The 26,727-nt window shown below is 41.3% G+C and overlaps 1 protein-coding gene across 1 annotated transcript in view; it reads left to right on the top strand.

Moving 5' to 3' along the window:
- Window positions 1-22,667, top strand: part of LOC117228121 (uncharacterized) — a 223,456-nt gene extending 200,789 nt beyond the window's left edge. Inside the window, exons 6-8 of the mRNA XM_033483807.2 lie at window positions 4,177-4,432; window positions 13,573-14,465; window positions 16,237-22,667. Coding sequence (XP_033339698.2) covers window positions 4,177-4,432; window positions 13,573-14,465; window positions 16,237-17,623 — 2,536 coding nt within the window. The 3' untranslated portion in view covers window positions 17,624-22,667. The remainder of the gene's footprint in view (window positions 1-4,176; window positions 4,433-13,572; window positions 14,466-16,236) is intronic.
- Window positions 22,668-26,727: the final 4,060 nt, after the last annotated feature.

Raw genomic sequence — 26,727 nt, 5'->3', positions numbered from 1 at the left:
GTTGATACCTTAAAAATCGATCGACGCAGTTAAGTGATTAAACACGAATTGCTTCAATTTAATTTTTGCTTTACCTTTTCGCAAGAGAAGCTATTTTAGTCGACGAGAGAATGTCTCTCCCGTATTTTCGATTTCATTTTCCACGAAGTTTCGCTGAACTTGGGATTCCACATTTTCCCATCAAAAATATGTCTTTTTTATGGACCTGAAAAAATTTTAATAAACAAACGCGGAAGAATCTCGAAGAATCTCGATATTTAATTCACTCGATCTGACAATTGAGTTACACGGATTTCACTAAATTAAACATTCTTTATTTCTTCCTTTCTTTTACGAAATTCGAATCTGAAATATCGAAGAAAAATATATATTGTTTTCAATATACGCTACAACCGTTCTCTAGTGGAAGAATATCCATGCTTCTTGCTGATAACAATATTTGATCAACCAATGGCATATAATATCAAATGGCATATAAAATCCGAATTCGCCGAAGCGGTCCATCTAAAAATAGACAACGCTGCCAAAATTGCTTCAAGCATTCGCGGATTGAATATAGGACAGAATAAGGAAGATCCGAGCACATACCTAGTGCTGGATCTCCGCATTAATGTCTAACATATTCCTCGCGTCAGCGCTCCTCCGCAGTTTATAATTGAATCCGCGGCGCCGAAACGTCGAGGAGCACGTCGAGAAATACACGTCGGGGCCACGTTGAATCGTTAACTAATATCCCGCCGCAATTTCTGCGATTCAGAGGGGGCATCATCGGGGTCGTGCGATTCCGGCGGATATTGCGGCAGCATCTGACATGAAACAGGGGAGAAAGTTCGCCGGTAAACGTTAGAGGTTCGCGTAGAGATTGTGCAGAATGTAATCGATACACGGCCACCATAGGATCGACCTTGGCACGTGTCCACGTTGCCGTGGTGCAACAAACAACCGGGTCCTTTGTATTCATCGGGCATTGGACAACGGACTGATCTGTTCCGTTTATGTAACTTCATTGTCCGCCGAAGGAGACCGGGGATAGAATCGCTCTCCTCTGGTGTCGCCTGTAAAACGGTGGCCATTTTGCAACGCCCGGTGCCCGCTGGCCGCGATTGAATCCATCAATGCAAATTCTATACTTTCGAAACCCTCCATTTTATTGCTGGAGACTTCCGTATCCGATCGGAATTGCTTTGCAACTGAAAACGGCTCGGACGTGCGAGACACGACACAGTAAATTTTATTATAGATTATTGTTTAATATTAATATTGATATACTTAATTAAAGGTTATTTTATAGTAATAATTTTATTGTCTTAATTAAATGTACTAATAAATAAAAAATTTTTTAAATTTTATTATAGGAGATAAAGTTTTAATTGAATTTTTATTGTAAATAAATTTTATTATAGATTATTGTTTAATATTAATATCAATATATTTAATTAAAGGTCATTTTATAGTAATAATTTTATTGCTTTAATTAAATGTACTAATAAATAAAAATTTTTTAAAATTTTATTATAGGAGATAAAGTTTTAATTGAATTTTTATTGTAAATAAATTTTATTATAGATTATTGTTTAATATTAATATTGATATATTTAATTAAAGGTTATTTTATAGTATAATTTTATTGTTTTAATTAAATGTACTAGTAAATAAAAATTTTTTAAAATTTTATTATAGTAGATAAAGGTTTAATTGAATTTTTATTGTAAACACGACGACGATGTCGTCGATCGAAGCGCCGATCATTTTTCTGTCAATTTTACGGGCGTCTGTTTTTCATCGTTTCGGTCTCAGGATTTTCAAACGGACCGTATCTTCTTGTTTTTTTCTCTCTCGAAGAACGAGATCTCGATCGGTTCCGCTCGTTTCTAAGAAATCGCTGCCGCCATCTTGGGAAATATTCTCGCGAGAGGAAGTCCTATCGGGGCAACAAAGGAAGCTCGCGCGGAGAAAATGTGTTATCTTTCTTCGATGATGCGCGAGAACGAAGGGAAAATTTCATTTCTGTCTTGGTGGGAAAATAGCGTTTTAATGTCTGCTAAAAAAATATGATCGCTCGAAGATCGCTGGGGGAAGCTCCGTACCTCGTAATATTATCAAGATCGGAGGCAGACAAATTGTAAACTCTCGTCGTAAAATATTCTAGTCGAATCGCTCTTTAATATTCTCCACTCGGCAAACAATTTTTCGAGCACCGTCCAGCGCCGTAAGAAGTTCCCCTTCCTTATCTTAATTACACCCACCCTTCCAGGCTTGTTAATCACACTCGGGCAATAGTTACATCAGAAGTATTATATCGCCGTGCTACCTATACCATAGCGAAATCAAAAATGTGTCTTTTTTATGGACCTGAAAAACTTTTAATAAATAAACGTGGAAGAGTCTCGAAGAATCTCGATATTTAATCCACTCGATCTGACAATTGAATTACACGGATTTCACTAAATTAAACGATCTTTAATATCCACCACTCGGCAAACAATTTTTCGAGCACCGTCGAGCGCGGTAAGAAGTTCTCCTTCCTTATCTTAATTACACCCACTCTTCCAGGCTTGTTAATCACACTCGGGCAATAGTTACATCAGAAGTATTATATCGCCGTGCTACCTATACCATAGCGAAATCAAAAATGTGTCTTTTTTATGGACGTGAAAAAATTTTAATAAATAAATACGGAAGAATCTCGAAGAATCTCGATATTTAATCCACTCGATCTGACAATTGAATTACATGGATTTCACTAAATTAAACGATCTTTAATATCCACCACTCGGCAAACAATTTTTCGAGCACCGTCGAGCGCGGTAAGAAGTTCTCCTTCCTTATCTTAATTACACCCACTCTTCCAGGCTTGTTAATCACAGCCGGGCAATAGTTACATCAGAAGTATTATATCGCCGCGCTACCTATACCATAGCGAAATCAAAAATGTGTCTTTTTATGGACCTGAAAAACTTTTAATAAATAAACGTGGAAGAATCTCGATACTTAATCCACTCGATCTGACATAATATCAAAGTGTAAACATAAAATTGCAATATCAATTTCGCAGTCAATGTTTTAATAAGCAACGATTAATTTATCTAATAAATAACGATAAATAACAAGCAACGATTTCGATCTGACACTCGATCTGACAATTAAATTACACGGATTTCACTAAATTTCTTTAATATTCTCCACTCGGCAAACAATTTTTCGAGCACCGTCGAGCGCGGTAAGAAGTTCCCCTTCCTTATCTTAATTACGCCCACTCTTCCAGGCTTGTTAATCACACTCGAGCAATAGTTACATCAGAAGTATTATATCGCCGTGCTACCTATACCATAGCGAAATCAAAAATGTGTCTTTTTTATGGACGTGAAAAAATTTTAATAAATAAATACAGAAGAATCTCGAAGAATCTCGATATTTAATCCACTCGATCTGACAATTTAATTACACGGATTTCTCTAAATTAGACATTCTTTAATTTTATTACTTCTCAACGCAATCTCAGAGAAATCCAGAACCTTTCTTTTACGAAATTCGAATCTAAAATATTGAAGAAAAATATATATTGTTTTCGATATACGCTTCAACCGTTCTCTAGTGGAATATCCGTGCTTCTTGCTGATAACAATATTTGATCAACCAATGTCATATAATATCAAAGCGTAAACATAAAATTTCAATACCAATTTCGCAGTCAATGTTTTAATAAGCAACGATTAATATATCTAATAAATAACGATAAATAACAAGCAACGATTTCGAATCACCTCTCAGCTTCGAGTCGCATATTCGACGCCCAATCAATAAGAATAATTCGCACTCGCGCACCGACAAAAACGATTTTGCATATAAATTCGTTCTACGTGTGTATTTCCAAGTTCGAACATTCGGAGCCTTTTCCCGGAACCGCGGCGAATTTTAATGAATCCGCGACTGCTCCAAATAACACGGCCGTGCGCGTACGTTGCGCAACACCCGGTAGATTGCAACGCGTGCTGGTAATATTCGAGCGTATTCGACGAGGAACGTTTCCCGCAGGCATCGGGACCGGTTACGCCACGGGTCGGCCGCGATTGAACCGGTCACAAAGGTTCAAATTAATTAAACGGAAGTAGAATCGCGGCGGGATTGCGCAACGCGGCCGGCTAACGAGTGAAACCGATTCGCTTTCTGTTACAGCGGCAGCTGCAGGTTCGGAGCGGCCGTGTTGCCACCGGTTAGGGTGTTCCTGGTGGTGGCGGTATGGGCGCCCAGCGCCCTTGTTCTGATCGCCTGCTACATGTACGTCTACCTGGTGGCTCGTGCACACGCGCGTGCCATTTACACCGTCGAGTTATCGTTCAGGCATCAAACGCAGACCTTGGCGTTGCCGCGTTACGGACAAACCCTGGCCGTCACGGTCGGCGCCTTCCTCGTCCTATGGCTTCCCTTTCAAGTGAGTACCATCAGCCACATAAATCTCCATTACCAACCGTAACAGACTGGGCTGACACGGACACCGGTTCTGTTGAAATTTTAGCCTCGAACAAAAATTAATCTATAGTTTACTTAGTACTAAGATACTAAGATATCGGTTTACATTTTCGCCGGTTCCGTCAGCGGGCAACGACGGTGATGTAAACTGTATATAGTAGATACCGCGATACATCATCACCGGTACCATTAGCCCTTACATGCATAGAGTCCCAAAAATGAATCAATAACTTTTTGCGCGGATACCCGACAACAGTTTTGATATCGATACATTTGGCTGAATGGCAGTGATTCCTTTGTCCATTGACTTATCAAAAATTAACTAAAATAATGACATTTGACTTCAATATTTGTATCTTTCTGACGTTATACCAATTGGCGCGCATTTTTGATAGCGGGTTCATTTACGTACTTTTGGAAGTGGATTATTTAGAAATATTTTGGTGTATTCGTTGAACAAACAATATTTTCTAAAGGTAAGGCTCTTATTTATTAATTTGCTAGTACTTTTGTCTATATTCCGTAACTATCATGTGTATGGAGGGCTTATTTCGTGTTGATGCAAAAATGGGACAACATGCACTAATGGTAATAATTACGACATGTATTTAGTACTATGCTTCCTTTATTGGTTTGTTGGTTTTGTTTTGGTGTGGTATGCATGTGGTTTATAATTTTATTATAGATATGTCATACTAACTAAAGAATTTTTATGTCTATTTTGCATAGTGTACCAAAAATGAATCATTAATATTTTTCAATAAAAACCCTATAAGATATGACTTATAATTTTTTTTAATATTTTTCCCGATTTCCACTCATTTGAAAAATTACAACCCTATTTTTTAAATAAAATTCATTAATTCATGCATTTAAGGGTTAGATATACATCGTACCCTGACTGTTTGGGGGTCCCAGCGTCACGTATACAATGTGAAACGCGACAAATAAAACGTCTCTGATTGGTGGACAAGACGAACCCAAAAAGGGTATAAAAGAAGCGTTTTTTCTTACCGGACTCTCAGTAGAGTTTGGTCGCTCGATCGTTTTCGCACATATACCTTCTCTCAATAAAGGAATAAAATAAAGTCCTTTTTAAGAAAAGAATTAGAATCATATTCATTTTCATTCCATAATCCCAACAGGTTCAATGTCGCCAGGATTGTCTCCGGACAGGCTGAACAACCGTTCGGCAGACTCGCGGATCTCTTGGACGACTTTCAGATTCTTTTCTACCGTGGAAGTAGCTGACATCTTTCTTTGTGAAACTTTAGCGTTTTGAGAATATTTAGAAATTTGTCGAGGAAGCAAAATTCAGTTTCACACGAGAGCGAGATCGAGTTGGCTATGGAATCGAGGACCATTGAAATTTTCGCAGCACAATTGGCGAACTTCTGTTTTACGAAATTTCGGTCCACGGTTTTGTATGTGAGTTCGAGAATATTTGCAAACTTTTTTATACAGAGAGAAAAGTAGCATTTTGATCGAACGGAGAGAAACTGTAGTTTTCAGGAATAGAACCGCGCTAAAACTAGGCTCGCTGCTTTCGGTTAGGATTAGCTGCAACGTCGACTTCTTCTTGGATTCGGCACGAGTGCCGATACTCGTCCTTCATGAATCATAGGACCAGTCTTGGGCCAATTTTGAAATTTTCGCAGCACAATTGGCAAACTTCTGTTTTACGAAACTTTGGTTCGCGGTTTTTTATGTGCGTTCGAGAATGTTTGCAAACTCTTTTCTACAGAGAAAAGTAGTATTTTGATCGAACGGAGAGAAATTGTAGTTTTCAGGAATAGAACCGCGCTAAAACTAGGCTCGCTGCTTTCGGTTAGGATTAGCTGCAACGCCGGCTTCTTCTTGGATTCGGCACGAGTGCTGATGCTCGTTCTTCATAAATCATATGGCTATGGAATCGAGGACCAGTCTCGGGCCAATTTTGAAATTTTCGCAGCACAATTGGCAAACTTTTGTTTTACGAAACTTTGGTCCACGGTTTTGTATGCGAGTTCGAGAATATTTGCAAACTTTTTTTTACAGAGAAAAGTAGCATTTTGATCGAACGGAGAGAAATTGTAGTTTTCAGGAATAGAACCGCGCTAAAACTAGGTTCGCTGCTTTTGTTTCGGATTACCTGCAACGTCGGCTTCTTCTTGGATTCGGCACGAGTGCCGATGCTCGTTCTTCATGAATCAGTTGTGCAGCGTGATCAGTAATTCATCGCTCCGCAAACTCAATTCTGACTTGCTGTGTTCCACGAGATACGGTATAGGAGAGATAAGGTATTTGCTAAGTAACTTGCGATGTAACGGAAAGTACGATGTTCACGAACAAGATCGTTGATTTATAAATCCTCTGCGAGGTCAACGACGTGTGGGAACATAACGTAACTCGTAACCAATTTAAAATTGTTTCATCGGAATTTCCATCTGTTTCTACGATCAGCGATCGAATCGCATTTCCGTCGTTTGGGAATGAAAATAAAATAAATATTCTCTTCTCGAATCGTGTACCACCTACGCGAAATAACGATTCGCGTATTCCGTGATATTTATAACGGAAGCTTCTTCTAACCAACGATTTAGAACAATTTTTAATGACGTCCTACGCAACCCGATGCCGTTCCGACGCGCCGTTCAACACGAAACATATATATATATAAAAATATAAACGATCGCGGTGATATAATTGAATTTACGAAAACTGGATTCGAATGGAAATTTTGCTTGCACCGTGTAGTTTCATCGGATTCCCATTTAAGCTCGTGTTTTCTACCGCGCCGAATAAATGAATAATCAAACGCGCTATGGGCACGAAATATCTTGCGCGTGATTCCAATTAATAAACGGTAATCGAACTTTCGCGTTTCCACGAAAAATATAATTTTCGAGAGAGAGAGAGAGAGAGAGAGAGAGAGAGAGAGAGAGAGCAGACATTATACTGCTTGTCGATTAAAAATTCATAAAGGAAAATCCATATAATCTTCGATAGAGGTTAAATTAGGTATTAAGACCAGAAGATGGATTATCGACCGAGTATATAATAAACAAAATCTGCTGACTAACATATTTATGTAAACATACGATGTTAGAATTTCATTCGCATGAAATTAAGAATAGATAAGGGTCGCATTTCTTTGTCAATCGCTGATTTCAACCCACCAACCTGTGAAAATCTCTATATTATTATTTATTTATTTATTTATTTATTTATTATATATTTATTTTATTATATTTTATATTTTTTAAATATATTTATTTTATTATATTTTTATTATATTATATATTTATTATATATATATTTATTTATTTAGTCATATATTAATTATTGAGTAAATGAAGAATTACTGTGCAGATTCTAATAAAATTTGCTATACCGAACAACGTATCGGCGCTAGAATGAATTTTTCAATGCGTCCTGACGAATCGTTTCTTCTCTTTCCAAGCCGAACAATCCTCTGGAAACGGACAGCAATTGCATTTTGCAGCTGAATAACGCGAATACGGGCTCGACGAAATTGTTGCTAATCGATTTTAACATTTCGTAGCCGAAAGGAAACGTCGAATCGATGGCTTTTACGGTCACGTGTGAGCCTGATGGATTGATACCGAGCGAATCGACAGGGCGAGCGTGGTAATAAGATTTTCGTGACGCGACTGTCTCCAACCCGCTCGCGCGAAACTTCGGCCGTGTCGAGGGGTGAAAAACGACTTAACTTTCGAAATTGCGGCAGCGAAGAAGTTTGCGGAAAAAGAGCGGCGCGGCCGAACGCGAGGATCGAGGAGAGGTCGGTCCACTTCGGTGAACTTCGGCAAACTTCCGACAATACCAGCTTCTTCCCTTTTACCGTAGATTTTCTTGGCTATCGCGAAACAAACCACCCCTCACCCCCGCCCCATCCGACAATTACGAACGATTTTATGCTGCGTGGACGAAGCTTTTCAGCGCTGTTTCCAACTAATTAGCGGGACTTTGACCGGGAATATTTTCTGCATCCATGAATCGCAAAATCCGTGGTCTCACTGCTCGATCGAGAACGTTATATTTTCTTTCTGCTACGGATTACGGATTCTTCTCTTACAACGCCGGTTCCTGTAACATGAGTTACTACAATTTTACGAGCATCGTTTTCGTACGATACGATGGAGTATAATAAATGTATAATAAAATATGTAAAAACGATCATCGATTACGGTGGAACGAAGACGTTAGAATGTAAGTTTGAACGATTCGGGCAGTGATTAATGATCATAACCAGATGATCATAACTTTTATGCAAAGTAATTTCCCCAAGTCATTTATAAGGAAATTACATTCAGATGAATTTCTTCTTGGCACGATCTTTTTAACGAGTCGAAAACAGTGCTACAGTGTTCTTAAAACGTAGTCGCGTCTTCATCGCTTCGTATTTCATCTGTTAATTTTTGTAAAAAATGCGTGAAATCCGTGTTCCAATTACAACATTACAATGTGTTTTCTTTCCTGGCGGTGTTGTTTAACTAATTATAACTGCGTAACGATCTCGTTAAATTATTTCGTTCGTTCAATTTATATGGGACAAACTTTTTCGTTCGTGCACGACAACAATATTGTTCGTGTTGTAAGATTTGTATGATTTCGTAGAACGCGTAAAGCATAATCATATGGTGTGAGAATTATATCGCAGAAATCTTACAAAAGATTTTTTATTTCTTCTAAACAAATTTCACGTGCGGAGAAATTTGGTGTTGAATTTTGTGTGTATTTAATATTAATATGATATATATATTATAATAATATATAAATATTATATATATAAAAATAATAATATATGTAAATATTATATATAATATAAATAATATATATTATATTATTATATAGTATAAATAATATTATATTATATTATATTATTTTTATCATTATTATATATATATTATATACAATATAAATATTATATATAATATATATTATAATAATATTATTATATTATTATATAATATAAATAATATTATATTATATTATATTATTTTTATTATTATAATATATATTATATACGATATAAATATTATATATAATAATATATATAATAATATATATAATATTTATTAGACGTAACAATATAATAGAGACGCGACAGAAAGACGATGTTCCAATAAATATATAATTATAACTGAATCATTAAAAAATGTACCACCATTTTCCTCAGTTTCCAAATTAAGAATAGAACTATTATTGGACAACTTTTTTATAGGATCCGATTATCAGCACGCGTGTTTTAACTTGTTATCACGTTGTAAGCAAGATATAATAACTTCCAGAATGTTCTCTTCTCTGCTTAACATTTATATCGCAAAAGTTTAGATTACACACCGGCGATAAAATATTCATCCCCGTTCAACGATTAACTTTGCAAACATCTCTGGAAGATGAATCTCTGCGATCCGCGTCATTTTCGAACGAAATTTGCCTTAAAATGTTCACGTCATAATGGAAAGGAAGCTCTCGCGAAATTATAATATTTCAAAATTGTTCTTGAAATATTGAAATTTATGCAGGGTGTACCACTTCGAGTACAAAATCGTGGCGTATCTTCTTCGCGAAAATTTCGTATCTCAAACACACACATTTTAATCATTCGAGATGATTATTTTCCAGTTAGAAGCGCCGTCAATATTTTTCTGTCGTCGTCACCTTTTTCTAATACTTTCTACGATTATTAGACTGCGAATTTTTCTGCAAAATAGTTCTGTATTAATTACTAGACCCAAGAGCTACGTAGATATTCGCGTCTTTGCTTAACGATTTTAATAAGTTGGCGATAAAGCAACAGTATTTCTAAGTTTTTCGAATGTTTCCACAGTTTTACGTTTCATCTTCCGATCGTTGTCCTAAATGCATAAAATCCACAATTCGACAATTACCGTCACGAATCGATAACAGTTAATTTGCGTTTCGCAGAAAAATATCGGCGACCTGGACAGTATTCGAAAAGAGTAATCACAAAAATAAATGTTGCACGTAGATTCCTCCCTTTCGAAAATAATCAAACTGCATTGTAACATCCCTCGTGTCCTGGAAAACAAACGAGATGTTTGCGCACTCGACTTTCAGTGGAACACGCGTTGTGAAATTGTCTCGAGACGTTCATTCGTCGCAACACAATTACAGTAAATTCTCCGTAATTGACGGTCGACTTGGAAACGAAAATTGACAATTTGAGAAGAGGAGACTCGAATAATCGCATCCCCGCTTGCCGAATTGTCCATTTTCGTGCGCAATCTGAGCGTCAGTAAGGAAGACATTTCTATACATTAATGTCTCTCTAATTGACGTCCAGATTGATCACAAAAATGGACAATTTGGAAAGAGGAGACACGATTATTCGAGTCTTTCGGTTTGTTTTTACAGTTATAAATTGTCAACAATTATAAAAACGAGCCGCAAGGCTCGGCTAATCGTATCTCCTCTTCCAAAATTGTCCATTTTTGTAGACAATCTGAACGTCAGTAAGAGAGACATTTCTATACAGTAATGTCTCTCTAATTGACGTTCAGATTGCCCACAAAAATGGACAATTTGGAAAGAGGAGATACGATTATTCGAGTCTTTCGGTTTGTTTTTATAGTTATAAATTGTCAACAATTATAAAAACGAGCCGCAAGGCACGGATAATCGTATCTCCTCTTCACAAATTGTCCATTTTTGTAGACAATCTGAACGTCAGTAAGAGGGACATTTCTATACATTAATGTCTCTCTAATTGACGCCCAGATTGCGCACAAAAATGGACAATTTGGAAAGATGAGACACGATTATTCGAGTCTTTCGGTTTCTTTTTACAGTTATAAATTGTCAACAATTATAAAAACGAGCCGCAAATCTCGGATAATCGTATCTCCTCTTCCCAAATTGTCCATTTTTGTAGACAATATGAACGTCAGTAAGAGAGAGATTTCTATACAGTAATGTCTCTCTAATTGACGTCCAGATTGATCACAAGAATGGACAATTTCGGAAGAGGAGATACGATTATTCTAGCCTTGCGGTTTATTTTTAGTTATAGTTATAAATTGTCAACAATTATAAAAACGAGCCGCAAGACTCGGATAATCGTATCTCCTCTTCCCAAATTGTCCATTTTTGTGGACAATCTGAACGTCAGTAAGAGAGACATTACTGTAATGCGTACTATAATTAATCACCGATCGTGCAAGTAAAATGGACCAATATTTGTACCCGTAGCACGAAACATTGCGTCCCGTAAAGATTAAGGTGCGCGTATGTTCAACGAGGTATCGACAGGTCCAAGTTTCCAAAGACCATTCGTCCGAGATCTCCGACAAGTTCGGGTGATTCCCGATGGCCGTGTAACTCGGTTGAGTTGTCCTAATATATCAGAAAGCTCTTAACGGTATTCGGCTGGCGAGTGAAAGCGACCGATTGCCAAATTCAGGAATCTTGGCTCCGAACGCTCCCTACCAACTTTCATTGGCGGAGGTCAAGACAAATAGCTCGAATCTCGACTTTCGACCCTAGCCCAATCCCCTTCCTCTCCCGTACACGTGTCGCGATACAGTTCGATCGCATTGTTCGTGTTATATATTAGGGCCGCCCACGCGACCCGCCCGAACGAATGCCAGATACTCGGGTAAAGATAATTTCCTGACGTCCCGATCGCGCTCCTGACCTTGGCCGTTCCTGCAGTCTGATCGATCGGAACGATCCCCTAATCTCCTTGTTATTCGAGTAACTCTGCTCGACGCTTTTTACTTACGGAAGAATTATTAGGTTGCTCCGAGACTTCTTTTTCCGATACACGCGCGCTCGACGTTGTTAGGCAACGTCGGCACACTTTTCTCTCGCAGAACTTTTATCTGCTTCGCTGTTGTATATCTTTGTCGTCGACCGATACACGTTCGTTATTACATAACAAAAAGTTTTGTTTCACTTCGCGCACGTTTCGAACGTACGTTATCCGATACCATATGCAACTGCGCATCATGATGCACACCTCCGTCCGTAAGTTTATACGATATAAATTTAATTCAAATTAAAAATAGATACAAATAATTAATATCATTAATTATTATTATTCATTTAAATATTTATCAAACGCTTAGGTTGTATTATATTATATTATATTATATTATATTATATTATATTATATTATATTATATTATATTATATTATATTATATTATATTATATTATATTATATTATATTATATTATATTATATTATATTATATTATATTATATTATATTATATTATATTATATTATATTATATTATATTATATTATATACAGGGTATCCCGAAAATGTCTCGCAATCTGGAAGAGGATGATTCCTTACGTGATTTGAAGCAACTTTTTCTCCTTTGCGAAAATGCGATCCGCGGCTTCGTTTTCGAGTTATTAGCGAAAAACGGTGGCCAATGAGAGGCTAGCTCAGCTGGCGCACGGCGACCCGGCCAACGAGCGCACGCAGCTGGGTTCCGCTCATTGGCACGGCCGTCTCGCGCCAACTGATGTCGCGTCTCTCATTGGTCACCGTTTTTCGTTAATAACTCGTAAACGAAGCCGCGGATTGCATTTTCGCTAAGGAAAAAGTTGCTTCAAATAACCTCAGGAATCTCCCATTTCAGGATTGCGAGACATTTTTGGGACACCCTGTATATTCTTTAATATGGTTCGAAGTAAACGCAAAAGTCGTAATAATATTCATTAATGATTTAACAACTCTTTTCGCGTAACTATCTTAATTGAGGAAACGTCCACGAACTTATGGACAGGGGTGTGCATTTGTGCGATGAGAAAAAGAAAGCAAGATGAAAGGAAAATACATGAAAAGAGAGTAGGAGAAGCAGAAGCAAAATACGATGGTATTACAGACGTGTGACTTTTTCTGTCAATGTTCTATAATTCTTCGAGCTTCCGTTTATTTAACCGAATCGCTTGCTTGAACAAACCCTCCGTATTCGCATTAAAATTCGAGCTATTGAAAGACAGATCATTATAGTAGCTGGCACACCGCGCGCATCGAGACTGTTCTATTCGATTAATTTGCAAAAGTCTACAATTTCGAACTGTCGAACGCTTATCTAAGAACATCGTGCTCTCTTTGCAGACCTGCATGTTGCTGGACATATTCTGCGGCACGGACATCTTGTCGGAATGGGCAGTGGTATGGCTAGGCCTGCCTATCATGGCGCACAGCGGGGTGAACCCGTGGATCTACGCGTTCCACCATGGCGAGATGAGGGTGGCCGCCGGAAAGATCACGAAAGAATTGGTGGCACTGTTCGGCGTGACTCCCAGCAGGACCGGTTGTTCGCCGCTGAGACGAGGATCGGACACGAACATGGAGTTGGCGGAGGTGAACAGCCACGACGGGAGAAGGTATCCGGGGGAGAATCGTTTCGCGGCGAAGCAAAACGGCGGCCTGTACACGAGCAGACGAGGCTTGAACGTTTCCGGAAGGCACACGGACATCTCTCCGGAGGCGAACCTCGATCAAACGTCCTGCGGTAGCAGGCAGGTGGACATCGTCGAGGAAGACATCCACGATCTGGCGAAGATGCTCGATCTGAAGTACATAATCGATCGCAACCTCATGATCGACTCGAACCACAACATCGACAAGGTGAAGAACCTCAAGTATCTTCTGGACCCGACGTTCAACAAGATCAGGCACCTGAGACGGCTGAACCATAAGAGATTCACCAGCAAGAACTTCTCGAAGCCGTCCGAGCCGAAGTTCACCTCTTATCAGAACCTGAAGACCGACGGGACCTTTAACCGGAAGCCGTTGCAGATGAATACGATGTCGGACCCGGTTCTTAGCGCCGACAGCCCTATGGTTCACGCCAAGGACTTTCACGACGCCCTTGCCGCGTCTAATAGCAAGCGAAGGAACTCGAACTTGTGCTCCATGTCCGATCCGAACATCAAGGCGGCCACTGGACAGTCCGAGATAAATCTGAGGCTTCCGGCCACCGGCCACGTCGTTGATACCCACAGGTAGGAATCGCGGCTTATATTAATCCTTTCGGTGCGAGCGCCGGATATATCCGGCGTCCATCTAGTCACCTGTGTGGCCGAGCGCCGGTTTTTGGTGTCCCAAAATTATGGTATTTCCGGGGAATGAGGGGTTCCTAAGTTTATTTGAAGCAACTTTTTCCTTAGCGAAAATATTCTACGAGGCTTCGTTCACGAGTTATCGACGAAAAACAGTGACCAATGAGAGGCGAGCTCGATCGGCGCGAGGCGGCCGAGCCGACGAGCGCGCGACGCCCAGATCCGCTGATTGGCTCGGCTGCCTTGCGCCAACCGAGCTCGTCTTCGATTGGTCAGTGTTTTTCGTTAATAACTCGTGAATGAAGTCTCGTAGAACATTTTCGCTAAGGAAAAAGTTGCTTCAAATGTTCTTAGGAACCGATGAGTGCCGAATACATCTGGCATCCATGTGAGCCATGTTTCTGACATATTAGACATTATTCTAATAACTGTTCGAATCCTAAGCAGCGCGATCGCGCTGTTCAGATCCTGTGTCGCGATCAAACTTTAGTGACGCGCGTACATCACATAGCTGCTTTTTCGTTCGTTTTTGTTTCCTTTTTGTTTTGTTTGTCAATCTTGACGAGCGCTATCGTGCCGCCTTCATTCTCTTCGCAATCAATTAAGACAAGCGCGCTATCACGATGTTCGGCATTTTTCGACCGTGTTTTTCTGAATAATCCCTGGGACTCAAACGGATAAAGTCTTTTCTTACAAGGATACCGAAAAAACAGCTACATGTATAATTGTCGTATGATCTGAATCGATTTAAAAAATTTGAGGTTACATTTTCGTTCGAAACTTGTTCATAGTTTATAACATATTGTAGGCTCATCACAGAATGTTTACAGGAAACAAAAGATTTAGAAACAAATTAAGCACAGTTATTACTTGACGCTTAAGAAAATCTTCATACGAAAAAAGTGGACCGACCCTGTGCTATATGCGCATCTTCGGCGCGGCACCCTGTACGGTGGGAGTGTCACGGCGGACAGCGCGCTCGTACCGAAAGGGTTAAAAGTTAGAATCCCTAAAGGATAGTTCCGAATCTGCTGAAAACTATCGCTCTCCTTTACCGAAGCATCTATCGAACGTGATAGATCTATCTGTAAGTCCAACTATTGGGTTGACAACTAAGTAATCGCCGATTTGTTCAATGAAATAACAAATTTATTTTTACTTGGAATGAAGTTTAATCTGTAATGTATTTTCCATTTTGTTCGATGACCTTTTGCCATCTCTCCGACAACTGAAAATTCCACGCTCGTAGAAAGTCTGATCCTTTTCGGCCAAAAACTGAGTTAAGTGAGATTTTACAGCGTCATCATCGTTAAAAGTTTTACCACGAAGGGAGTTGTCCAGGGATCGAAATAAGTGGTAATCCGATGGCGCGAGATCAGGGCTATATGTTGGGTGTAACATCGATTCCCAACCAATGTCCATCAATTTTTGCCGAGTGGACAAAGACGTGTGCGGCCTAGCATTGTCCTGCTGGAAAATGACACCTTTAGATCGACCAATTCTGGTCGCTTTTTCTTGACCGCTGTATTCAATTTGTCCAGTTGCTAACATTCACGGATAATAAAAAATAACATAATAATAATTTTATAATAGAACATTTACGAATATCATAAAAATGGGGGTGAGAGACATCTATAACTGAAATCGGCAATTACTTAGTTGCCAACCCAATACTTGTTACTTTGCACCATAAATGATTGATCCACGCTCTCAGGTACTCGGTGCAGAATCTGGACCACAACAGGAGCGAGGGTGGCCTGGCCAAGCAAGCGATGCTGTCGCGGCAGCTGGAGAGTCACAGGAGGTTCCAGATCTTCCCTCGGCCGCGAGTAAAAATCAACACCTTCGGCCGAACGAGTCCGAACCTGAGCTTAAGGCTCCAACAAAGCTACACGTCGCCCACCACGCCGGAGAGCGTCGGCTCCAGCATGTTCGACAGTCCGAAGCAAAGAGTGTCCCCCAGACACATGGTGATCACTCCCAACAGACTGGCGAACCTGGCTCATCTGGACAGCTCGGCGCGATGCTTGGAGTCGAGCATCGACCAAGCAGCCAGGATACTGCAGGCCAGAAGGAACATCGAGATACTGCGACATTCCGAGTCGATCAACGTGATGGAGCCTCAGGCGAGGCTGCTGGAGCCTTACAGGCTCGTAGACACGCTGGCAGTGCCGACGATACACTCGGAGCCACCCAGCCCCATAGATCCTCTTCCCCTGGCATCGTTGGCGGAGGAATCCACGAAGCTCGAAACATCGAATCCGTGCATCAACCTGGAGCGTGCTAAATCCCCGATGGGCAACAGGAGGAGCCCGGTGAGGAACTCGGACCCTGTGATCCCGTCGGTCTTGCTGAACATAGAGGATTACAGCGACGACTGTAAACAAACTGACAAGTCCAGCCGAGACGGCTTCCCGATCAAGATGCCGACGAACGGCGGTGCCCAGCCCTCGATAGAGCCCATAGACCTCTTCGAAGCTCTGATCAAGAACTCGGATCCGATCTTCGCCGAGCACGACTCGACGAGGTTCAGCTCGAGGAGGCCGTCGGACTCGAAGTGGTCCGAGTCCTCCAGGAGCCAGGAGATCCTGTCCAACGTGACGGAGCACCAAGCGTTCCCTTCCTCCTACTCGGTGAACAACTTCCAGGTCTGCAACAGCGGCAGCGATCTGAACGATCTGACCTCCCTGGACCCGTTCATGTGTCCCGACCCGCTCACCTCGTCGCTGAGAGAGTCCTTCTTCACGTCGTTCGAGGAGAACGAGGAGTCGATCCTCACGCCGGATTCCGAGCAGAATTCCTCGCCCTACGAGCCCGCGGCCACGATGAACCTGAAGAGGAACGATGCCTGCCAACAGAGCAGATCCACGGAGTCAGTGTTCCGCAACAGGTGCTTGTCCACCATACTGCGGCTAAAACCGTCCCTACATCGAAGCATACCCCGGGTCAGACCGAGCACGGACTATATCCTGAAAGACACCGCCAAGAAGGATCAAAGGCTGGCTCCTCTCGCCTCGCCAACGCCGACAGAGATCTGCACGCCAACGTTCGAGTTCGTGTCGGAGATCAAGAGCGACAGCGGCGTTGGTGTTAGGGTATAGGTATTCCGGGCTTCGAGGGTTTTGGGAATGTATTCTGTACAGGGTGGTTCAATTGGACGAGATAATTGTCCGAACGTCGAGCCTGGTTGCGACGATCAGAGATAAAGAGGATTTCGTATGCCGGAAGCGTACTTTTTCGGTCACTGTCGGATATTGGGTCTGCCTTGACACTATGCCGTCCGGTGGCACCACGCTGGTGCCATGCAAAAACTATGTGTTGTATGCCGGTGGTACCACTTTGGTGCCATTTTAAAAAACTGAAATAACATTTGAACTATATTTCTTGGGTGTTAAAAGGCAGCAAAGTAACTATAGCATTGTGCTTGTTTAACTAAGAATTAAGTACGAAAATTCTTCGGTGACTTATCTCAATTTTAGGAATTTATATTACCGCCATCTTCGAAATTTTTGTTAAAATCTAACATTTCCAAGCTATTATACAGGCGTCACGCAAAAGAATCGTATCTAAGATCTGCGGACGGCATAGTGTTAACACGTTGAATGCCACAGGGGTCACCGGTGACCGGCGCTTAACTTGGCGGTGACGGTATGGAGGCCACCGGTGACCGGCGCGCCCAAATTGATAGAAATATTAGGTCTACCGGAAAGTTCTGTCTGATAATGCCATTGCAAATTTCAATAGATATGCACATATTCACTTTGAGACATATATTTTTTTGCCATCACGCTGGCAAGAGGTCGTGAGTAACGACGGAAATTATATTGTACAATAAATATTACTAAATTTATGAAAAATCTATTATTTCCTTTCATTTCTCAAACGGGCAGAACTTTCCGGTAGACCTAATATACAGGGTGCCCAAAAATGTCTCGTAATAAGAAAATGGGTTCCTCGGATCATTTGAAGCAGCTTCTTCCTTTACAAAAATTTTCTTCGAGACACCGTTAACGAGTTATCAACGAAAAGCAGTGACCAATAAGAATCGAGTACGGCTGACGCGAGGCGGCCCAGCCAACCAGCGCGCGAAGCCCAGTTCCGCTCATTGGCTCGGTCGCCTCGCGCCAGCTGAGCTCGCCTCTCATTGGTCACTGTTCTTCGTTGATAACTCGTTAACGGTGCCTCGGAGAAACTTTTTGTAAAGAAAAAAGTTGCTTCAAATGACCCGAGGAACCCGCCACTTTCGGATTGGGAGACATTTTTGGGACACTCTGTATATAATTTAAAACAAATGTCAATATCTAAAATTTTGTATTATTACCATGGTCAATTCAAACAGTGACCCCTGTCGCAATTAACATGTCAAGCATGGTTATACACTGTAACTTATCTATCGCAGATAATATTTCAACATTATATGTATCACACAAAAAAGAAAATTCATCGTGGCGGCACGAATAATTTCTGTGAAACCGGCGTGGCATTCAACGTGTTAATATTTTCTGCGCGTTCTTGTCGAGAAATAGCGAAACTCCTCTTGATTATTTATACATTACCGGATAATGTATTAGACAGCGAATTTGAAGCATTCGTGACAACAGAATCTTGTTAGACAGTGTATCAGACTGTGAAGAGAGAAGAACCTCGAAATATTGAGACACTCTGTTTCTAACATATCGTATTATTGAAACATTTTTGTTCGAAAAATGTTTGTTTCTGGCAATTGATTTGCAGAAGTTTTATTTTGCACGAGGATAAACCGTCTGCAGAAAAGTCTTCGATTCATGAGACTGAACTACCAATCGGGTCTCACTTCGCATATCCATGCTCGACGTTGAAGTATGCGCAAAATGATGACGCTGGTCTAAAAATATTCTTTGCAGCATCGCATGTTCGAAGGGCGTACGAAACGCGTTGTATATCGTCGCGACCGAAGAAAATCATTAGACGCCTTTTCCTATTGAACCACTCCGTATCGGTACATGCGTGATCGAGTTCGACGATCCCTTTGCTCGCAACTATAGTTCTGTTCTCGTCTATATATTTTCCAACAGTCTGCTGGAAATTGTCTGCCAGATCGAAAGACGCTGAACTATTCGCGCTCGCACGCTGGCCTGTGATAGTACGACGTGTCTTCGGACGAATCATTGTTGTCGTAGACCGCCGTTGGTCGACCCTCCGACACCTCGTCGCGTCTAGAAGCCACGAAGAGGTTGCTCGGGAGCTGATGGAATTCTCTGTCGGCGCGAAGCTGCGCCATAGCCGCGCATAATAGGCGTACTTAACCGAAAAGATTCAGAAGCAGAAGCAGACTGGACGATCGCGTATGCATGGACACAGGGAGAATCGTGTGTCGCGACACGATTTGCTTATTATCCGAGTGCTGCGTCAGCTGCAGCCTCTCGGAGGATGCAGGCTTGCGGACGCAAGGATGCTCGCGTCGGAAACTGTGCCAAGCGAGTTCTTCGAGACCGAAGCATTTTCCGAGGAGCGCATGAAAATGTAAACTGTATTAACGTTCGTGTACCTGATTACCGTCGACGACTCGCAGGCGAACAAAGTTCGCTAACAAGGGGAGGTCCCTACGGGTGACTGCTCGATGTTAAAGTTGTTAACAAAAGGCCAGAAAGACGTACTGGATTACGCCGCGAGGCACCGTGCGGCAAGAGGCGGCGGGCGCGGCGCCGCGCGTCGCGTTCTGGCAGGCCGGATCGAGCCCCCCACCTTTCCCACTCCCTAATATTTGCTGGTACCGGTACCAGCACGGTACCAGAAACCTTACGGAGTGGGGAAAGGTGGGGAGGCTCGATCTGGTCTACCAGAACGCGGCGCCCCCCCCCCTCCCTCTCTTACCGCACGGTGCCATGCGCCATAATCCAGCGCGTCTCTCTGGCCTTTCGTTAACAACTTTGACGTTAAATATCTCGAAAACTGTAAGCCGTCTGCCCCCAAAACCCGGTATCATTGGATTCAGCTTTACAAGCTCTATCGCTGTACCGAATCTCATCGAAATGTGAACGTCACCCCTGGAGACCTCCCCTTGTAAGAGCGTAGCTGTTCGTGTTTCTGTTTCCCGTGGGACTTCGTAGAACGAGAGGCGTCGAGACGACACCCGACTTTCGCATAGTCAACGAATCTTGTCCCCAGCGTTGGCCCGCGTTTCGTTCCACGTCTACACCTTTGCTAGTCATATCTGGTTCGATCGTCCTCTCGCACGGTGGCCTGGAAACCCGTTTCTCGTCGTCGAAATGACTCCAGCGTCATTCAGACACTGGCTAGAGTATCGGGAAGTCGAAAATCTATATCAAACGTCGAGGCGAAACCGAATCTCTTAAAAGAATATTTTATATTATATTATACTCTTTACAGTATACTTTGCGTGTCGCTTTTGGTAATTGTTTGAGCATCCGTACAAAACAAGTCCCATGTTTATAACTTTCAATAATTCGTTTAAAGCTCTTCCGAATGTTCAGATTGTTACAGACCTTGCAGCATTTGTACTTGAAATAAATAATTCTTAGGCACTAATGAAGTGCGCCGATTAATACAGGGTGTCCCAAAGATGTCTCGCAATCCGAAAGTAGGGGATTCCTGAGGTGATTTGAAGCAACTTTTTCCTTAGCGAAAATGCAATCCGCGGCTTCGTTTACGAGTTATTAACGAAAAACAGTGACCAATCGGAGGCGAGATCATTTGGCGCGAGACGGCCGAGCCAATGAGCGGAACTGGGCTCCGTGCACTCGTTGGCTGTGCCGCCGCGCGCCAGCCGAGCTCCCCTCTTATTGGTCAGCGTTTTTCGTTAATAACTCGTAAACGAAGCCTCGGAGAAAATTTTCGCAAAGGAAAATGTTGCTTCAAATCACCTCAGGAACCTTCCATTTCCGGATTGCGAGGCATTTTCGGGACACACTGTATATCTGAATCATTCGTTCATGCTGTGTAACGTGTTCTTGGAATACATTCGTTTCACTTTGCATTTCTGAATTTCGCATTCGGAGTATGTAATGTCTTCGTATGCATGATCTTACGAAATCTGGAACTTCGAGAATCCAATTTTGGAGACGACAAACGGGTTTCCGGCTCACTGTGTGTCGGTTGGGTTCCCAGACGACGCCACCTGAAATTCGAGCGAACAACTCGCGCGGTTGAATTTCCGCAGATTTTCAGATCGCTGTCGCGTGAACCGCCGACGTATTAACGCGGGGAATGTAGATACTTTAATGTAAAATAATAATAACAATAACAATAATAATATTAATATTATATTAATAATAATAATAATAATAACAATAATAATAATAATTGTCTCCGGTAGGTCTTGATTGTTCGACTCGAGAACTGCGCTAGGAGGACGGAGTTTATTTAAAGACAGTGTACATTAGAGGGAACGTAAGGACCAAACAATGACATTCGATTCTCGCTGGGCGTCGCCAGTCTTTCGTTCGTAGCTCTTAACGATTAGTTAGAAACGGTTCTCACTGTCCTTACTGTGGCTGATCAAATTGTTACGGATACATAGTAATTATTTAGAATTTTTATGAAGGAATAAATTAAAAGTGGTCACCTATATTTCATTGCAATACATATTATTGCGTTATTGTAAACTCGATCTTTCGTACAGAATCGGTTATTCATAAGCAGACTGCGGATTTTATGCGTTCACGATTAAGACGATTACGTGAATTACAAAACTGCGTGGACGTCAGCAATATTTCATGGTGCCGCGATATTATCTCGAGTTCAAATTGTTCGATGAAGAAATCATTTCGACTTCTACTTGTCAATTTTGACTTGAGAAATTTGTAATTTGCGCGAACATCCTCGATCCAGCATAAATCTTAGCTTCAATGATCGGATGAAACCGAAATAAAATGAAATCGTCCGACTACCAAAGATACGGAAGAGAACGTAACACACAGAATTTGTCCAGCTATTCGTGATAATTTGATTAACCACTGTGCATTATTTCGTTTTCGAATACTCGGAAATAGCTCCGACAGTTTGCTAGTCCCGATCCGTGAAAGATAACATTTCCGGGCCACGCAGGACGGCCCTGCGAACCACTCAATGCCAATTAAAACTACTTTTATACATAAGTTCATAGGTAGATCGTCCCGTGAAAAAATGAAAATTATTTTTCTCGTACGTCCGCGGTATTTTTTCAAAGCGAGCCTACCTTTCTGCGCTCACCTGTGTGGATGCGTGTGCGTGAACGATTGTCAGAGCGTCTCAGAACATATTGCGCGCCGTTGCATTGCATTCGCGGTGGCACTTTTAATTTTCGAAGAACATTTTGTCATTTTCATTTCGAAGAACTGTGATCCGAAGAATGCAACGTTTAAATTTATTGTACAAGAACTCGATTTCGGTGATTTGATTTCGAGGAATTCAATCCTTACAACTTTGATTTCAAACAACAACAAATTGAAGACTTCAACTTTATAAATTCAATTTACAAGAATAGACGACGAGACTGCTAACAAGCGATCGAGGAATATTAATTTGAAAGAATCGAAGAATATACAAATCGTGAATTAATTGTTTCAGATTGAAGTCGCGATTAGTGAAGTGAATCACAGAATAATTTGGAATGACAGAATTAATGTTTCATTGTGGAGAATGCAGCGACAGAACCGCGGGCAAGTGGAATTCAAATGAAAATAATATATCGTTAGGTCAATATTTTCTGAAACATTGTGACGTCGACGATGAAACTGTCATTACATGAAACTACGAATGCGTGCAGATCTACAGGGTGTCCCAGAAATGTCTCGCAATCTGAAAGTGGCGGGTTCCTCGGGTCATTCGAAGCAACTTTTTCCTTTACAAAAATTTTCTGCGAGGCACCATTAACGAGTTATTAACGGAAAAACAGTGACCAATGAGAGGCGAGCTCAGCTGGCGCGAGGCGACCGAGCCAATGAGCGGAACTGGGCTTCGTGCGCTGGTTGGCCTGGCTGCCTCGCGTCAGCCGTACTCGATTCTTATTGGTCACTGTTTTTCGTTGATAACTCGTTAACGGTGCCTCGGAGAAAATTTTTGTAAAGGAAGAAGTTGCTTCAAATGATCCGAAGAACCCGTCATTGCCGGGTTGCGAGACATTTTTGGGACACTCTGTACAGTGAAAGACAATTCGCACTCGAATCGGTTGACGAGATATGATAAAACTGGATCCTCGTGGACGAAGGATAACTCTTGGCAAGTGAGAGAGGTCTTGCCAGAGACGTCGACCACCTGTTCGAGTTCCCAATCGGTTCCAATAGTTCTAATAAACCATTTTACTCAAACAGTATAACGCGCCGCTCAAAGTAAATGGAAAGTCTCTTACAGTAGCTAAACCTCGATTGCTTCGGATCACTGAATCAATTCTGCCGCAGGGGTCAACGCTTGCGTTCTCGCAATTACGAGATCAGAATTCGAACACGAAGCATTCGTTTTCGTCCTGCTCTCCAAACGTAAAACAGCCGGCGAAGCTGACGGGTACTCGCGATCAGATGAAATTTATTTTTGTGAACGGATTTGTATCGGATACGTAGCCGCGCGGTTCCAAAATCTTATCGAAACAGAAATCTGTAGCAATTCCAGCTAGAGAGTCAGCTCCGTGCCAGTAGACCGCGGATTTCAACCTCATTATTGAAACAGCAAACTTTAGTAATCCCTTAGAATTTGTAATGTATTATTCCGCAAAAGCAGGAGTAGCAATTATATGTTCGATGCGAAACGAAAACGATTGAAATTCTCAACGAAGTTGCAATCTCACTTTCTAGCTGCTTGAAATCCTTGATTAGAATTATCGGAGGGGAAGGACAGCTTGCATTTTCGTAAAACAATGCAAGGAAATCCATATGAGCACAAAGATTCACAGTCTATTTATTGCAGGGTGTCCCAAAAATGTCTCGCAATCCGGAAATGGCAGGTTTCTTGGATCATTTGAAGCAACTTTTTCCTTTGCGAAAATTTTCTCCTAGGCACCGTTAACGAGTTATCAACGAAAAACAGTGCCCAATAAGAATCGAGTACGGCTGACGCGAGGCGGCGCAGCCAACCAGCGCGCGAAGCCCAGTTCCGCTCATTGACTCGGTCGCCTCGCGCCAGCTGAGCTCGCCTCTCATTGGTCACTGTTTTTCGTCAATAACTCGTTAACGGTGCCTCGGAGAAAATTTTTGTAAAACAAAAATTTGCTTCAAATGACCCGAGGAACCCGCCACTTTCGGATTGCGAGACATTTTTGGGACACCCTGTAGTTTGACTAGATAAATGGATTTATTCGGGCATTGTTCGGAAAATTTCCGCAAGTTTGATCATGGTTTCCCAACTTTAATGATCGCTTTTATCGAAATTTCGAAGCGAAACTTTCGCGTCTTATAGGAACTCGATCGGAATCGGGGAAAAATTCACGCTCCTTCCCAATTTTCGCAACGTTGGGGAACTATGAGTTAAATGTATCCCAATATATTAACAACTGCAAAACGATGTACAATCAATTTTGTTATCCTACAATGGCGCACTGCTCTCTCCAAACTACCGAATCTCACGCATGAAACTTGCAAAAACAAATCTTCCAAAAATGTATCGAAACATATTCTCGTTTCTAATTTAACCCTGGATAATTGACCTATCAATGAACGACACAGTAACCTAAAAGTTAACTAGGTTTTGAAATTCATTTCTATTGTAATATTATATATTCGAGCAAACTGAATATTACCAAGATCTTTAAAATGCAAAGAGAGGAGAGAGTTAACTAATATAGTTACTAAAATAACTTTGAACTCTCGAGTTTCGGTTTCAGTGATCGAATGACTGATACCGTGGGAATCTTTTCGGTTCACATTAGGATCTTAACGTGTCGGCGATTTAACACTGTAAAATTCGAAAAAATGCGATCGTCGTACAGACGAAAGTTTAATTCGCCAGGGTTACTTCCAGAAAGCCTAATGAAGATTCGTCGAAACGATTTTCTGCCGCAGCGAGGGAAACTCGTGCGCAAAGTTCAAAAATTGCGGCGAGATAGAGTGCTGCGCCATTGCGGAGTTAATCGTGGTAACGCGGCGAGGTAAATTCCGCGTGTCTCGTTCCTTAATTAATGGCGATGCGAACTGTCTTCCATTCGCGTGGACATGAGCAGGAAACGGAAGATCGAGGAACGTCATCCTGGCGCTCGAAATTCTCGTAAATTCTCCCATATTGGCGCTCGGATTGCGCGCAAGAATGGACAATTTCGGAAGATTAATTTGATTAAGATTAATTTAATCTTAAGATAAGATTAATTTGAGTCTTGCACCTCGTTTTTATAATTGTTGACAATCGGTAACTACAAAAACGAGACGCGAGGCTCGAATAATCGTATCTGCTCTTCCCAAATTGTCCATTTTCGTACACAATCCGAGCGTCAATTAGGTCGAATTTACTGTACAGCTGCGGTTTCCGACGCTTTTATCGTGCGCTCGACGTGGAAATCTCCGTACAAATAAAATAAGAACGATTCTCAGAATACAGGGCATCGATGATACATATATACAGTCATATCTATTTTTATCAAGAAGAAATATCTGCCATCGATTACTGTAGACGCGAAACACGTCCGGTTCGGTGGAGAACCACAAACGATACAGGTTATTGTTCAGCTTCACGATCGTATTTTCACCAGAGATAGGCAAATTTATTATTTCGATAAATGGAAAATTATGAAATGTTGATCGTAGAATGAAGAACCGGCGACTTTTCATCGACCTGAACGTTTTTATTCTCAACGCCTCGGATGCCACGGCGACAACCTCAAAAATTGTACAAATTTCAAGTATGTTATTTAACCCTAGAAAGATAACCATATGACAACGTACGTAAAAGATAACCATACGCTTCAGAGGCGCATGCTTTTCTAAGGCGTCAATTTTATACTAACAATGGATATTTATTTAAGTTAATCTAGTCATTTTAAAGGTTTGGCATTATTGTAAAAATAAAATGCATTTATATTATATTTTTTTATATTTTAAGTAATTTTAAACTTAAATCACTAGACCTCTATGAAAAATTAACAAAAATCAACAGTCTTTCGCAGGCGCCTCTGCGACGTAGGTTATCTTTCTCGGGTTAATGAAATTTAGATGAAAAAATTAAATCGTGCGGCATCGATTACATTTTCAACGTTCTAGCGTTTCATCGGCTTAAATATTAATTTTCAAGCCTATTTAAACAATTC

This window comes from Megalopta genalis, chromosome 6, assembly GCF_051020955.1.
Source record: "Megalopta genalis isolate 19385.01 chromosome 6, iyMegGena1_principal, whole genome shotgun sequence".
NCBI lineage: Eukaryota > Metazoa > Arthropoda > Insecta > Hymenoptera > Halictidae > Megalopta > Megalopta genalis.
The sequence above is the reverse complement of the archived record's forward strand: the minus strand, read 5'-3'. Positions and strand labels throughout refer to the sequence as shown.